Consider the following 15904-nt stretch of genomic DNA (forward strand, 5'->3'; position numbering starts at 1 on the left):
TTTTACTTTTGGAACTTCAAACAATGGAATCTATTACCTATTAAATAAGTTTTAAAAATTTAAATAAAAGATCTTTATCTCAGAAATCCTTCTTACTTGTGATTTCAAAAGTCAATGATATCAGCAAACGCTATTATCTGCTCTTAACTTAAATCTTACCGTAACTAAATCTTAAATGCTGTATCTGCTCTTAATTTAAAATGCCACAATCGTCTCTTAACTAACTCCTCTGTTAAATGGAAGCATGTGTAGCAGACACAATATTATTCACAGATTCAGTTCAGTTCAGTTCAGTCGCTCAGTCGTGTCCGACTCTTTGCGACCCCATGAATCGCAGCACGCCAGGCCTCCCTGTCCATCACCAACTCCCGGAGTTCACTCAAACTCACGTCCATCGCATTGGTGATGCCATCTAACTGTCTCATCCTCTGTTGTCCCCTTCTCCTCCTGCCCCCAATCCCTCCCAGCATCAGAGTTTTCCCAATGAGTCAACTCTTCACATGACATGGCCAAAGTACTGGAGTTTCAGCTTCAGCATCAGTCCTTCCAAAGAACACCCAGGACTGATCTCCTTTAGAATGGACTGGTTGGATCTCCTTGCAGTTCAAGGGACTCTCAAGAGTCTTCTCCAACACCACAGTTCAAAAGCATCAATTCTTCGGCACTCACCTTTCTTCACAGTCCAACTCTCACATCCATACATGACCACTGGAAAAACCATAGCCTTGACTAGACGGACCTTTGTTGGCAAAGTAATCTCTCTGCTTTTGAATACGCCATCTAGATTGGTCATAACTTTCCTTCCAAGGAGTAAGCGTCTTTTAATTTCATGGCTGCAGTCACCATCTGCAGTGATTTTGGAGCCCCCCAAAATAAAGTCTGACACTGTTTCTACTGTTTCCCCATCTATTTCCCATGAAGTGATGGGACGGGATGCCATGATCGTAAGTATTCTGAATGTTGAGCAACTAGGTGCTGATTTTCACAATGCTTAAAGATGTAAGATTCACTAAATGTTAAAGTAGAATGTAAAAAGTTACTGTAACTATTCACCTCTTATTAATAAAAATGGGAAAAAAATACAGAGAACTTTTCAGAAAACAAATTTTTGAGGAATTTTAAATGATGTCAAAACTAGGAACTAAACCAAAGTCTCAGTTCAGTTCAGTTCAGTCACTCAGTCGTGTCTGACTCTTTGCGACCCCATGAATTGCAGCATGCCAGGACTCCCTGTCCATCACCATCTCCTGGAGTTCACTCAGACTCACGTCCATCGAGTCCGTGATGCCATCCAGCCATCTCATCCTCTGTCGTCCCCTTCTCCTCCTGCCCCCAATCCCTACCAGCATCAGAGTCTTTTCCAATGAGTCAACTCTTCGCATGAGGCGGCCAAAGAACCAAAGTCTCAGTACACGCCAAACTTAAAATTTTTGTCTGGTAGTGTTACCCTCCTAGGTTGATGTATTTATAGAAAGAACAGATACTATTTTAAAATTATAAACAAATGTACTGTTATCTAATTTGTGTGGCCTAAAATTCTTAAATCCTTTATATTCAGTTCAGTTGCTCAGTCGTGTCTGACTCTTTGCGACCCCATGAATAGCAGCACGACAGGCCTCCCTGTCCATCACCAACTCCCAGAGTTCACTAAAACTCACGTCCATCGAGTCGGTGATGCCATCCAGCCATTTCATCCTCTGTCATCACCTTTTCCTCTTGGCCCCAATCCCTCCCAGCATCAGAGTCTTTTCCAATGAGTCAACTCTTTGCATGAGGTGGCCAAAGTATTGGAGTTTCAGCTTTAGCATCAGTCCTTCCAAAGAACACCCAGGACTGATCTCCTTTATATTAAACTTTATTAAAGGACAAAAAAATATAAAATTTAAGAAATAGGCCTTAATTTTTATTATTCCTCTGGTTTATGTGTCTTATTCAACTTTTATACTTTACATGTTAATAAATAATGATAATCGTAGCTAATACATACATAGTGCTTTATAAGAGCCAAGCACTGTTTCAAGTGTTTTACAAATATTAACCCAAGGAGTACCCATGTGAAAAGATCAGAATTCCAGTTCTCATACAGACATATTCTCCTTATTATAGGAGGGCTTTTATTCTATTAGGACAAAGAGTCTCTGAAGTCTCAGAGTAGAAGCAACTGTTGAAATTTTAGCAACTCAAACAGCCATCACCAATTAAGAAATATAACTTTTCGTATTACCAATCTTTTTCCCGTATATCATATGCTCAAACTACTTTTGTTCCTGAATTATTAAAATGTTGTGAACAATTAAATTTCATATAAGAGCTTGCATAAACTAGCAGAAACATACTGTTGCACCCAGGATTCGTTTGTATATTGAAGTTCAAGGATTTGAGAGCCCAATTCAAAAGTCCTGTGTCAAGAAAATGTTCGTGGGGCAAAATATTATGTACATTACACCCACAGGAAACTTTAAGACTGCTTTACCTCCGTCAGTTCCAGAGCTTTATTGTAGCCCATTGAGTGCAGAGTTACCCAGAGATCACGAGGATCCCCTTCTCGATCGTTGGCTTCCATCAGATTCAGATCCATAAAGCCCTGTCTTGTTAGTTCATTTTTCTTGGTATCAAAATTCTCTGTCAAAACAACCAAAAGTTTCTTCCTTACATATTTTTTTTTTTAAGTTTATACATTTACTAAAATGGCTATATTATTATTCATAAATGTTTATTTTGAAGGAAGCCTTAAGAATCTGTGAGCACTATCAAAGTGAAATAAGAATGGCTCAAGGACTTTCCTGGTGGTCCAGCGGTTAAGATTCTCCTGCCAATGCGGAGGACACAGGTTCAATCTCTGGCCTGGGAAGATTCCATATGCTGTAGGGCAACTAAGTCTGTGTGACACAACTGCTGAGCCTGTGCCCTAGAGCATGCACGCCACAACTACTGAGCCCATTCCCTGCAACTGGAGAACAGACCCCACTCACTGCAACTAGAGAAAGCCTGTGCCCAGCAACGAAGACTCAGCACAGCCAAAAATAAATAAATTAATAAATAAACAAAGACCATGTTTAAAAAAAAAAGAATGGTTCGAAACATGTTTGAGAGATACTGTTCTAACTTCCCACAACTCAGCATAAGCACTATCACAGTGTATGATTTAGTTTTTCAACAAGAGCTAAAGTCATAAATATACAAATATATTTCAAAATTAGAAGAAATCTTAATTTTTCTGGGTAAATTCCAACCTGCCTGCTTGTCAGAGTATATACTAACATGTATTTCAAAAATTAGGGTATATACTGCTGAAGCCAGTATTATATTTCAAAAACTAAAATTACTTGCCACTTAAATCCAAATGAATTTGATGTAACATCCCCCAAACTACTGGTATTTCAAAAGGGAAAAGTGAATGGTGCCAGATTCAAGGAGAACTATTATATGCTTAACTGCTTTAATTTTAACAGAATTGTCCCCTGGTCCTTAAAAAACTGTTAGATAATAGGGAACACTTTGAAGTCCATGAATGTCCCACACAAATCTAAGTATGCCCATTTTAACATTGTTTATAAGCAAAAATTCATGTGGAAATATCTATATATAATTCTTGAATGTGACTATGAAATAGATACAGCTACTCATTTTGGATTATATTCTGTTAACTGCCCTACAACAAAGAAAGATTTTATTTTCCAATATGCCCAAGGAAAATGCGTACTCTTATTTGAGACATCTCTTTAATACACGTTACTGTGAGAAAAGAGGCAGAGACATAGCTGTTTAAAACTGGTTGACTAATTAATAGTTTAAAATGCTTAGAGTTTGCAAAGTGATTCATAACTTTTGTAAAGACAAAAAAGGAAATGTAGATTAAATTAGATCATAGAGCGATACAGTAACCACTAAAATGGAAGCTGGTGCTACTAAGTAGAAGAGCAAGATGAAAACATTAATATTTGATATATAATACAAAGAAATAATTACTTTCAAGAATAATGTATCTAGATATAATGCTATAGAGACTATCAATAAGTAATCTACTTTGAAAACTTAAAATTATCAATTCTCCATTAATTTTTTAAAGTTTGTTAATACCCAATTTCAAGACTTCCTTTAAAGCTACAGTAATCAAGAGAAGTGTGATATTGGTCAAAGATGAGACAAATAGTTCAGTGGACTAGAACAGAGAACTCAGAAAATACCCAGACAAACTGACATATGACAAAGGGACAAAGAGAATCAAAATATTATATCAATAAAGTTACAGGATGATTGCATCTTCCTAAAACTAATACTCTATTATGTGTTATCAATCTTGTTAATCAAAGTTTAAAATTATAAATCAATATGTATTTCTTGTTATTGATTACACTACATAAACCTTCAGTTAAAAACACTGTTAATCAGCTATACCCTAATACAAAATAAAAATAAAAGAGAGTTAAAAAAAACTTTATATTAATAATACTTCTACTTTACTTGCTTTTTAGAAAAACAGATTTATCAGATTCCTCCCTAGTTCACTGACTGCCAAGACCATTTCAAGAACCGGAGGATTAGGACACATTACTACTCCAGTGACAGCAACATGTGAGTTAATCTCTCTCTTGACTACATTCCAACCTCCTCAAACTTCTTGCTCTGTGATTTACAGTTGGCTATGGTTTTCTGGCTTTCTCCTTTGACCTTTTAGTCCTTAGCTTAAATACACAAGCTCTACCCTCTTTTCAGTCTTTTCCCAAGTAACAACTGACTTTGCCTCACTCTCAGTATTTTTCTCTGCCCCTTTTAGTATTTTTGGCTTCTATACATCCATGGATGGACTTTCTTAATTCAACTCAAATACAAAAAACAAAACAATTCTTAACATACATAAACAATTTCCTAGAAACCTCTTAATTTTTAGTGAAACTCTAGCCTGTTAACTCTTTGCTGCCCTCTTCTGGGCACAGTTTGGGTCTCTTCACCTTTACTATCAGAGCTAAGACAAAGTTGTTTATATTCTAATCTCCAAAGAACGCAGTAATTATGAGTAAGTAATTTGCATTTTCTTTTAACTTGAGTGCTATACCAACTACCAATTTAAGAAAAATAAATGTTTAATTTCTTATGATCTACAAACAATGCTACTATTTTTAAACTGTCCTAACTGCTATAATGTTCGATGGAGAAATTTGATATTTTACTTGTTAAGGATGAAAGGGTATATATATGTATATAACACATCCATTAAGAAAAAATGCTTACCTCTGCAGACAGTCCAAGCATCTTCATCACATTTCTCACCGCTTGTTCTCAATTCAAAAAAATTATATTCTTCAAGACTAAGAAGACCATTTCCGTCTAAATCAATTACTTCAAATATATCTGATAAAGTTGACCTAAATTTTAAAAAAAAGCAAATTATTTGTCTCTAAGGCAACTAGATTGAAGGTTTTGATGAGGATAACTTTCAAAAGGAAGTAGTATCAAGGCATTAAACAATATTTGTGATGAATTCATCTATGAAACAGAAACAGACTCACAGACACAGAGAATAAAATTGTGGTTGCCAAATGGGAGGGAGAGTTGGGGAGGGCTAAACTGGGAGTTTGAAATTGATAAACAACAAGGTCTTATTGTATAGCACAGGGAACTATACTCAATATCTTGTAATAAACCATACAGGAAAAGAATAAAATAAAAACAGTATTTGTGAATGATAGAGTTAATGTATCCAAATATACATTCTACTTTGTCTAGCATTACAGGACATAATCAAGCTTCTAAAGCAACCACAGTATCTCAACATGTAGTAGGAACTCAAACAGAAGTTCCCATTTTCTTTTCACCGATCTCCATCTATTTTCTTCCTCTCTACCGGTAGCTAGATCTTACATATGTAGAATATGGGAGAATTACCCTATTTGGATTTCATATTAAACCGTTATCTAAGACAATAGGACAATTAGCAGGACCTATTTCTAGTGGAGGAGACATCAGTAAATTTGTAACTAAAGTTGACTTGCCAACTATATGGAATCTAGAAATAAATGGCAATCCCAGACCTATGAATAGAAGGTCACAGTCAGATGCCTAGTGGATGAGTTGAGCTACTGATTAGAACCTGGGGCTGGGGTTTGCAGCTAGCCAAAGGAAAGGATGGAAGGCAGGCTACTGATACACATCCGGCCTAGTATCCAGCCTCTAACTTTAGTAAACAAAACTTACCTAAACTCCTGTGTAAGAAATAATTCCCCTGTTTCATCTCTGTATACAAGTTGGGCTTCTTCTGTTACTGGTTTTATTTCTTTTCTTAGCCTGCAGCCAGTTGTGGAAGGAACTAACCAGTAAATTCCAGGTCCTAGTTCACCAGTCCACCCAAACGTCTTTTCTCAAAAGAATTTTTAAAACAAACACACACCATGAGTCTTAATGACTTTTAATCATTCTTATGAAAGAGAAGCATTAGAAACAGTTTTTTTTTTTTAACCAGTATTCACCAGTTCTATTATGGTTCTATCAATGTTTTACAGGCTTCAAACTCCTTTTGTTAATGCTAAATCTAGTAATATTAGATGTAGTTCTCTATATATTTATAAAATAACCAAAATTATAATAGGTTAGAAGTTATATAACTTCTAAATCTTCCCAATATTCTTTAAACATGCCAGTGATGCACTTAAGGGGAATAGTTTTAATTTTTTTGGCTGTTTTTAAAATGGAATGTTGGATAATCTTGCTACCCATACTCTTTCATACTGAATGATTATAGCATGAAAGATTAACATGTATTTGAAAAAGATCTGCTATATTTTGTGCAAATTTCTGGTATATTTTATGTAAAGTTACATAGTTTAGATAAAATTAATGAATATTAATTTAATATACTCACTGGAAGGTAGTGGACTTTATGAAACAAAGCAAATTGTGATTCTATAAAATTTTCTAGAATTTAAAGTATTTTCAACATTTAATAGCATGAAGGGAATTCACTAAGTCCTAATTAAAGTTTCTAAAATATAATATCATGTACTTTATCCCTTAGTATTAACAACTAGTTATGAAATATTTGTTATATTGAAAATGGTCTTAAAATACTATTTTGAGTTTTGACTGTGATGCAAATATTTCAACAGGAAACAAAGAGAAAAAACTTTAAGTAATTTTTCTGGGTTATAGTTGCCTAATATGATTCATATTCCATTCAATATCACAATAATCCAAGTCTATGCTCCAACCAGTAATGCTGAAGAAGCTGACGTTGAACGGTTCTATGAAGACCTACAAGACCTTCTAGAATTAAAACCCAAAAAAGACATCCTTTTCATTATAGGGGACTGGAATGCAAAAGTAGGAACTCAAGAGATACCTGGAGTAACAGGCAAATTTTGCCTTGAGGTATGAAATGAAGCAGGTCAAAGGCTAACAGAGTTTTCCCAAGAGAACGCACTGGTCATAGCAAACACCCTCTTCCAACAAAAGAGAAGACTCCACACATGGACATCACCACATGGTCAATACCAAAATCAGATTGATTATATTCTTTGCAGCCAAAGATGGAGAAGCTCTACACAGTCAGTAAAAACAAGACTGGGCTCAGATCATGAACTCCTTATTGCCAAATTCAGACTTAAATTGAAGAAAGTAGGGAAACCCACTAGACCATTCAGGTATGACCTAATCAAATCCCTTACGATTATACAGTGGAAGTGACAAATAGATTCAAGGGATTAGATCTGATAGACAGAGTGCCTGAAGAACTATGGATGGAGGTTCATGACATTGTACAGGAGGCAGTGATCAAGATGATCCCCAAGAAAAAGAAATCCAAAAAGGTAAAATGATTGTCTGATGAGGCCTTACAAATGGCTGAGAAAAGAAGAGAAGCTGAAGGCAAAGAAGAAAAGGAAAGATATACCCATTTGAAAGCAGAGTTCCAAAGAATAACAAGGAAATAAGAAAGCTTTCCTCAGTGATCAATGTAAATACAGGAAAACAATAGAACAGGAAAGACTAAAGATCTCTTCAAGAAAATTAGAGGTACCAAGGGAACATTTGGTGTTGGAGAAGACTCTTGAGAGTCCCTTGGACAGCAAGAAGATGCGACCAGACCATCCTAAAGGAAATCACTGAATATTCAGGAAGTCCTGAATATTCATTGGAAGGACTGATGCTGAAGCTGAAGCTCCAATAACTTTGGCCACCTGATGCAAAGAACTGACTCATTTGAAAAGACCCTGATGCTGGGAAAGACTGAAGGCAGGAGGAGAAGGGGATGACAGAGAATGATGGTTGGATGGCATCATCAACTCAATGGACGTGAGTCTGAGTAAACTCCGGGAGTTGGTGATGGACAGTGAGGCTTGGCATGCTGCAGTCCATGGGATCGCAATGACTGAGCACGACTGAGCGACTGAACTGAACTGAACTGAACTGAAGGGAACATTTCATGCAAAGATGGGCACAATTAAGGACAGAAATGGTATGGACTGAACAGAAGCAGAAGATACTAAGAAGAGGTGCCAAGGATACATAGAACTATACAAAAAAGATCTTCAAGACTCAGATAACCACGATGCTGTGATCACTCACCTAGAGCCAGACATCCTGGAATGCGAAGTCAAGTGGGCCTTAGGAAGCATCACTACGAACAAGGCTAGTTGAGGCGATGGAATTCCAGTTGAGCTACTTCAAATCCTAAAAGATGATGCTGTGAAAGTGCTGCACTCAATATGCCAGCAAATGTGGAAAACTCAGCAGTGGCCACAGGACTGGAAAAGGTCAGTTTTCCTTCCAACCCCAAAGAAAAGCAACGTCAAAAAATGTTCCAACTACTATACAATTGCACTCATCTCACATGCTAGCAAAATAATGCTCAAAATTCTCCAACAGTACGTGAACTGTGAACTTCCAGATGTTCAAGCTGGATTTAGAAAAGGCAGAGGAACTAGAGATCAAATTGCCAACATCTGTTGGATCACTGAAAAAGTAAGATAGTTCCAAAAAAGCATCTACTTTTGCTTTATTGACTACACCAAAGCCTTTGACTGTGTGAATCACAACAAACTGTGGAAAATTCTTTAAGAGATGGGAATACCAGACCATCTGACCTGCCTCCTGAGATATCTGTATGCAGGTCAAGAAGCAACAGTTAGAACTGGACATGGAACAACAGACTGGTTCCAAGTCGGGAAAGGAGTATGTCAAGGCTGTATATTGTCACCCTGCTTATTTAACTTATATGCAGTGTACATTATTTGAAATGCCAGGCTGGATAAAGCACAAGCTGGAATCAAGATTGCTGGGAGAAATATCAATAACAGATATATAGATGACACCACCCTTATGGCAGAAAGAGAAGAAGAACTAAAGAGCCTCTTGATGAAAGTGTACGAGGAGAGTGAAAAAGTTGCCTTGAAACTCAACATTCAGAAAACTTAAGGTCATGGCATCTGGTCCCATCACTTCATGGAAAATAGATGGGGAAATAATGGAAACAGTGAGAGACTTTACTTGGAGGGGCTCCAAAATCACTGCAGATGATGACTACAGCCATGAAATTAAAAGACACTTGCTCCTTGGAAGAAAGCTATGACCAACTAGACAGCATATTAAAAAGCAGAGACATTACTTTGCCAACAAAAGTCCATCTAGTCAAAGCTATGGTTTTTCCAGTAGTCATGTGTGGATGTGAGAGTTGGACTAAAAAGAAAGCTGAGTGCCGAAGAATAGATGCTTTTGACTACAAGGAGATCAAGCCAGTCAATCCTGAAGGAAATCAGTCCTGCATATTTATTGGAAGGACTGATGGTATAGCTGAAGCTCCAATACTTTGGCCACCTGATGCAAAGAACTGACTTTTGGAAAAGACCCTGATGCTGGGAAAGATTAAAGGTGGGAGGAGAAGGGGACAAAAGAGGATGAGACGGTTGGACGGCATCACCGACTCGATGGACATGAGTTTGAGCAAGCTCCGGGAGTTGGTGATGGACTGGGAAGCCTGGCGTGCTACAGTCCATAGGGTCGCAAAGAGTTGGACATGACTGAGTGACTGAACTGAACTGAATATGATTCAAATATAAATAAATGATTTGTAATTCAGATTTTGTTGACAGAAAATAAAAATTTAATACAGTTTAAAAGAATTCACTATTTGTATGAATTAGTCACATTTGTAAAAATCCAATGTGAACAAAAACTGGAATTTTACTATTAGTTATGTAATATGTACTCTAAAACAAGACGGTAGAACCCTAGATAAACCTACCTTATACAAATTCTTTTCCATCATAGGATATTTATAATGAGTGCCAAGACATTTGTATAGGAAAACATTTTATTTTCCTGTTGTATGAAAGACAGCAAAATGGCATCCCTATGTACCTTCTGGAGCCCAGTGGCTTCCTATAAAACCTAGGAGTTGTCTCTGTCAAATATATTAAACCTAAGAACTGAAGCATTTTCTTGTTGTGTATAAAGTAAAAGTGAGTCACTCAGTTGTGTCTGACTCTTTGCGACCCCATGGACAATATAGTCCGTGGAATTCTTTAGGCCAGAATACTGGAGTAGGTAGCCAGGGGATCTTCCCAACCCAGGGATGAACCCAGATCTCCCACATTGCAGGTGGATTCTTTACTAGCTGAGCCACAGAGGAAGCCCATATTTAAGCAAATAGGTATTTCTGCTTCAGCACAGAGTTTATTGTTATTTAGTGGCTAAGTCATGTCCAACTCTTTTGTGACCCCATGGATTGTAGCCCACCAGACTCCTCTGTTCATGGGATTTTCCAGGCAAGAATACTGTAGTGGCTTGCTATTTCCTTTTCCAGAGGATCTTTCTGATCCAGGGATCAAATCTGTGTCTCCTGCACTGCAGGCAGATTCTTTACCACTAAGCCACTTGGGAAGCCCTCAAATGCAAAACAAAGTTGCTCATCCAAATTCTCGATTCAGCCCTATTTCTGCCCTCGCAAGTCAGAGGAATGATAATCATCCTAAAGTGACCATGTCCTATGTTGGATTGTAACAAGCAACCCAATATAAGTGAGGGCTATTTTGAAAACTAAACATTGACCAAACTCATCTTTTGGAAATCATAATCTTTTGGATTGGCCAGATGTAAACTTATATCCATGTGTGAAAAACAATTCTTGCTGTTTCCTAATACACGTTCTCTGATGAACCTCCTCTTCTCCACGTATAAACTTGAACTGCCATAGCTGGCAAATGGAAAGTCTCTCATGGGTACAAAACTCTTCTTAAAGAAAATAACTGTGAAACTAAAAGTAAAAATTCTTTGTAAATATGACATATTACAGATAAACAGAGGAGTAAACAGTAAAGAGGTAAATAGAAACTCATTCAAATTTTACTATAGGCTTGCTATGTACTAAGATTTTTATACGTGCAATATCATAAGAAAGTAATTTTAAACAAAACAAAGTGGGATAGCTATTGTTGTAGACAATGTTTTATCTTGAACTTAACTATGTAGTCAGTTTTGAAGAAGAGTTCAGTCAAAACATTAACTTCTGTCATTTTATTTGTTTCTTGCCTATAACTATTCTTGTCTGGTAGGAAGCCGACAATAAAGACTTTTATATAACATTCCATCAGGGAAATGTTTGTCTGTCGCTGGGCCTATATAAAGATTAAATATGATACTGCAGTAAGCTCTTGAATAGTATTATTCATGCTACTATGTAGCAGATGTATTTTGTATTCCTCATAAAATAAATAGCCACATTTATGTATCTGCCTCTCATATTTGGCCTCTGAGTAAATATATAATTAGAAAAGATCAGAACAACCCCATGGGCAACATACAAAATCATTTGAAAGCATTTCTTCAGATCAATCTATTTTTAGACCCTATAATATGAGGAAAGTCTACAGGTATGACTTTTTTTTTTTTTGCAGTAGTACTAAAAGTAAGACAAACATCTAGAGGAACTTTTTCAAAGTTGAACTCCTTGAATTTAGGGGAAAAAGTTCTCTGGCATCAATCATTTTTATTGAGTATAAGAAAAAAAATGTTCACATGTGGGGGGCATCAGAGTATTAGAAAAGAGGAAAGTGAACTATAATGTCACACACAACGTATAAGTTATAAAGTCAAGGCTGCCAATAAATCCTCAATTTTAAAATCTCAGCAAATTCAAATGCTTCACAATTAATAAAAATATACGAATAATGATAAGAATTGTATTTACCTTAATTGAAAGGGAAGAAAAAAAGGTTAAAGATATATAGAAAAACTACTATTCTCCCCATCACATTATACTTTTAACTATACATTAGGAAATAAACATGTATACTTCTCTATTTCGTAGTTCGGTAAAACACAAGAGTTGTAGATTTGCTTGACTTTCATTTTCCTTAAGAATATACAAGGCAGTATCAACTGACAACCAAGGGGATGGTTTTCCTATAAACAAAAAACCCCAAACATCTTAAAATAAGCAATCACTACTTAGATCTTTCCTATTTTAAAAAGAAGTTAATGGTTTCTTTCCCCTTCGAGTTACTTTTTAAAAATTCACATCCATTTTTATATGTAAACATCAAAAGACATTTTCAATAAGACAGATAACTATACAAAGTGATCTTGTTAGAAACATTATATATACACCTCTAAAAATCATAAATTTTTAAAACTCATTAGAGAGCTAAGGCTGCAACGCAACCAAGTAGACTGAAATCCAAGGAAAAACAAACCTTTCAAGAAGTGACAAGATGCAAGTACTGGCTCACTTGTAAAGGAGCATAGGAGGAAAAGATGTTAGACATCATTTGTATGATTTTAACTCCAAAATTCCTATCTCCTGATAGACCTTTTCTGGGAACATTAGACCCATATATCCAACTGCCTATTTGACATTTCTACTTGGATTTCTATGTCTAAAACTGTCCAAACACCTGAAGGAAAAAACTGTCCAGCTGTAGTCTTCTCTATCTCAGGTAAGAGACTGAGAAGAGTATCTCAACCCCCTAAATTCTGGAATCATCTTTAACTTCTTCCGTCTCTCATGTGTCATAAACAAGATTCAGGAAATGCTATGGTTTGACCTTCAAAATACATCCAGAATCTCTACTTCTTATCTCCTTTGCACCTCCATTCAAAGCAAAAGCATTCTTTGCTTTCTCCTGAGTACCCTTCAATCTATTTTCAATATACAACCTGACTGCTCTTGCTAAAATGTCAGAAAATGTTCCATCTCTACTCAAAATCCTCTAACAGAGCTGAAAGCTGGAAGAAAGTTGCTCCCACCCTAACAGTAGGGAAAAAAATGCACAAACTACACAATCACAGCATTTCTTAAACCCATCAGATATGAGGTCACAGGATAACCATGCAGTCTGAAATCCAAGGAAAGACAGACGCTTCTAAGGAGGGATGAGATGCAAGCGTGGCTGATCTGTGGGGGCACACAGGAGAACAAGATGTCAGGCATGTAAGTGGAAGAGAGAATGCAGCAGAAACAAAGATGCAACATTTTCTGAAAACAATAACCAACATAAATCCAAGAAACTCAGGGCTTTCTAACAGGATAAATACCAAAAAAATAAACACAAACAACAAATTAAAAAGTAAACCTCTCCAAAATTAAAAAACAGCATCAACCAAAAACAAAAAACATCAAGACACATATTCAAACTACTGAAAATCAAAGATGAAGAGAAAATCTTGATGGCGGCCTCCTAAGGGTTTCTCATTTCTATTTCTCTCAGAGCAAAAGTCCAAGTTTTGGACTTTTACAACATTATCGCAAAACCAAAACTCTACCTGATTTTGTCCTTGTTCTCCCTTGTCTTCATCTCCTGCCACTCTCTCCTTCCCTACTTCATTATAGCCACTCTAGCCACCGTGTTCTTCTAACACCAGGCGCACTCTACACCTCCGACCCTCTGAACAGAGGATTCCCTCTACCTGCCCCTTGCTCCACTCTTCATCCATCCCTTCCACCACCCCTACATCCACTAAACTTGTTCCCGTGCTTTCTGTGGAAGACAGCAAAAATGGCTATTCCTGTCTGCATCCACAGCCCTTTGCAATGTGATTTTGCAGCTCTTTCGTCTAGAGATAAAATCTATTTCTCCACCTTGTAAATCTGTACCTGCCTTGTGATTTGCTGTGAACAACAGAGAGTAACAGAAGTAATGTGCCGGTTCTGAGCCCAGGCCTATGCTGCTTCTGCTTTCTCTCTCAGATTCCTGTTACACCATAAGAACAAGTCCAAGCTAACTTACTAGAGGATAAGAGACTACACAAGGCAAAATCAAGTTGTCTCAGCTGAGGCCCACACAGAGAAAAGAGCTCAATCAAGATCAATTAAAGCCAGCCACGAGCTATCCTGCAGCTGATCACAGAGGTATGGGTGAGCTCTACAGAAAAAAGCCAAGCCCAGTTCAGACCAAAAAACTGTCCAATAGACCTGCTCATGAGCAAACAAATGTTGAATTATTTTAAGCCACTGAGTTTTGGGGGTAGCTTATTACATAGCAGTTGATAATTAATATACCTCTTTCAAAGTCTGCTCAAATGTCAACTTCTAACGAAGCATACACTAACTACTCCCTTTCAATGGTAACCCATATTCCCTCAGCATTCACAATGCCCCTTATCCTCTCTGTTTTCCCCACAGCATTTATCACCTTCTAACACACCATGTGACTTACTATTTATTATATTTATTATTTATTATTTCCTCTATTAGAATGTAAGTTCATGAGGTCACACTGTCGTGTATCTTAAGCACCTAAAGTGATACTTGGTTTATGAGGTCCTCAAAAAATAGTTGACAAATAAATGAATGAAAAATATTGATAACAATACAAAGAATTAACAACTACATTAACTTTGTAGATTTGATACATTTATCTGAAAAATTATTATTGTAATTATCATGTAAAAGTATCAACGACCAAATGTTCTCAGTGTCCTATAAGATACACAGTGAAAACTTTGAGTATCTTTACTATAGGAGGGAAAAACAATGTAAGTGGGGAAGAATCCTCTAGTAAGTAGATGTTTACATGTAAACATAATAAGAGGAAAATAAAGATTGATATTTGGAATAGTCAACTTTAAAAGGACACCTAGCAAAAGCACACATATAAGCCATGTTTCACTAAAACTTATGTAATAACCACTGTAGACAGTGCTGCTGCTGCTGCTGCTAAGTCACTTCAGTCGTGTCCAACTCTGTGCAACCCCACAGACCACAGCCCACCAGGCTCCTCTGTCCCTGGGATTCTCCAGGCAAGAATACTGGAGTGGGTTGCCATTTCCTTCTCTAGAGCATGAAAGTGAAAAGTGAAAGTGAAGTCGCTCAGTCGTGTCCGACTCTTCGCAACCCCAAGGACTGTAGCCTACCAGGTCCCTCCGTCCATGGGATTTCCCAGGCAAGAGTACTGGGGTGGGGTGGCATCACCTTCTCCGACTGCAGACGCTAGGAAATTATTAATTTTTATCTATCATTGGTGTACAGAAAAGTATTATCATGGATATAAAAATTATTAAATAAGGACTAAGTCATATGATATAGGACTTTGAAGGTATTCAAAAATACTTGCAGCTTTATTTGTCCCAATTTTATGACCAACCTAGATAGCATATTGAAAAGCAGAGACATTACTTTGCCAACAAAGGTCTGTCTAGTCAAGGCTATGGTTTTTCCAGTGGTCATGTATGGATGTGAGAGTTGAACTGCAAAGAAAGCTGAGTGCTGAAGTATTGATGCTTTTGAACTGTGGTGTTGGAGAAGACTCTTGAGAGTCCCCTGGACTGCAAGGAGATCAGCCCTGGGATTTCTTTGGAAGGAATGATGCTAAAGCTGAAACTCCAGTACTTTGGCCACCTGATGCGAACAGCTGACTCATTGGAAAAGACTCTGATGCTGGGAGGGATTGGGGGCAGGAGGTGAAGGGGACAACAG

At 37.1% G+C, this 15904-nt stretch overlaps 1 protein-coding gene across 1 annotated transcript in view; it reads right to left on the reverse strand.

The window, feature by feature from the left end:
* Positions 1-15904, reverse strand: part of EFCAB7 (EF-hand calcium binding domain 7) — a 58956-nt gene that overhangs the window by 14106 nt on the left and 28946 nt on the right. The window contains exons 8-11 of the mRNA XM_068966610.1: positions 12284-12393; positions 6196-6353; positions 5233-5366; positions 2474-2622 (exon numbers count right to left, since the gene is read on the reverse strand). Coding sequence (XP_068822711.1) covers positions 2474-2622; positions 5233-5366; positions 6196-6353; positions 12284-12393 — 551 coding nt within the window. The remainder of the gene's footprint in view (positions 1-2473; positions 2623-5232; positions 5367-6195; positions 6354-12283; positions 12394-15904) is intronic.

Source organism: Capricornis sumatraensis, chromosome 2 (genome assembly GCF_032405125.1).
Source record: "Capricornis sumatraensis isolate serow.1 chromosome 2, serow.2, whole genome shotgun sequence".
Classification (NCBI taxonomy): Eukaryota; Metazoa; Chordata; class Mammalia; order Artiodactyla; family Bovidae; genus Capricornis; species Capricornis sumatraensis.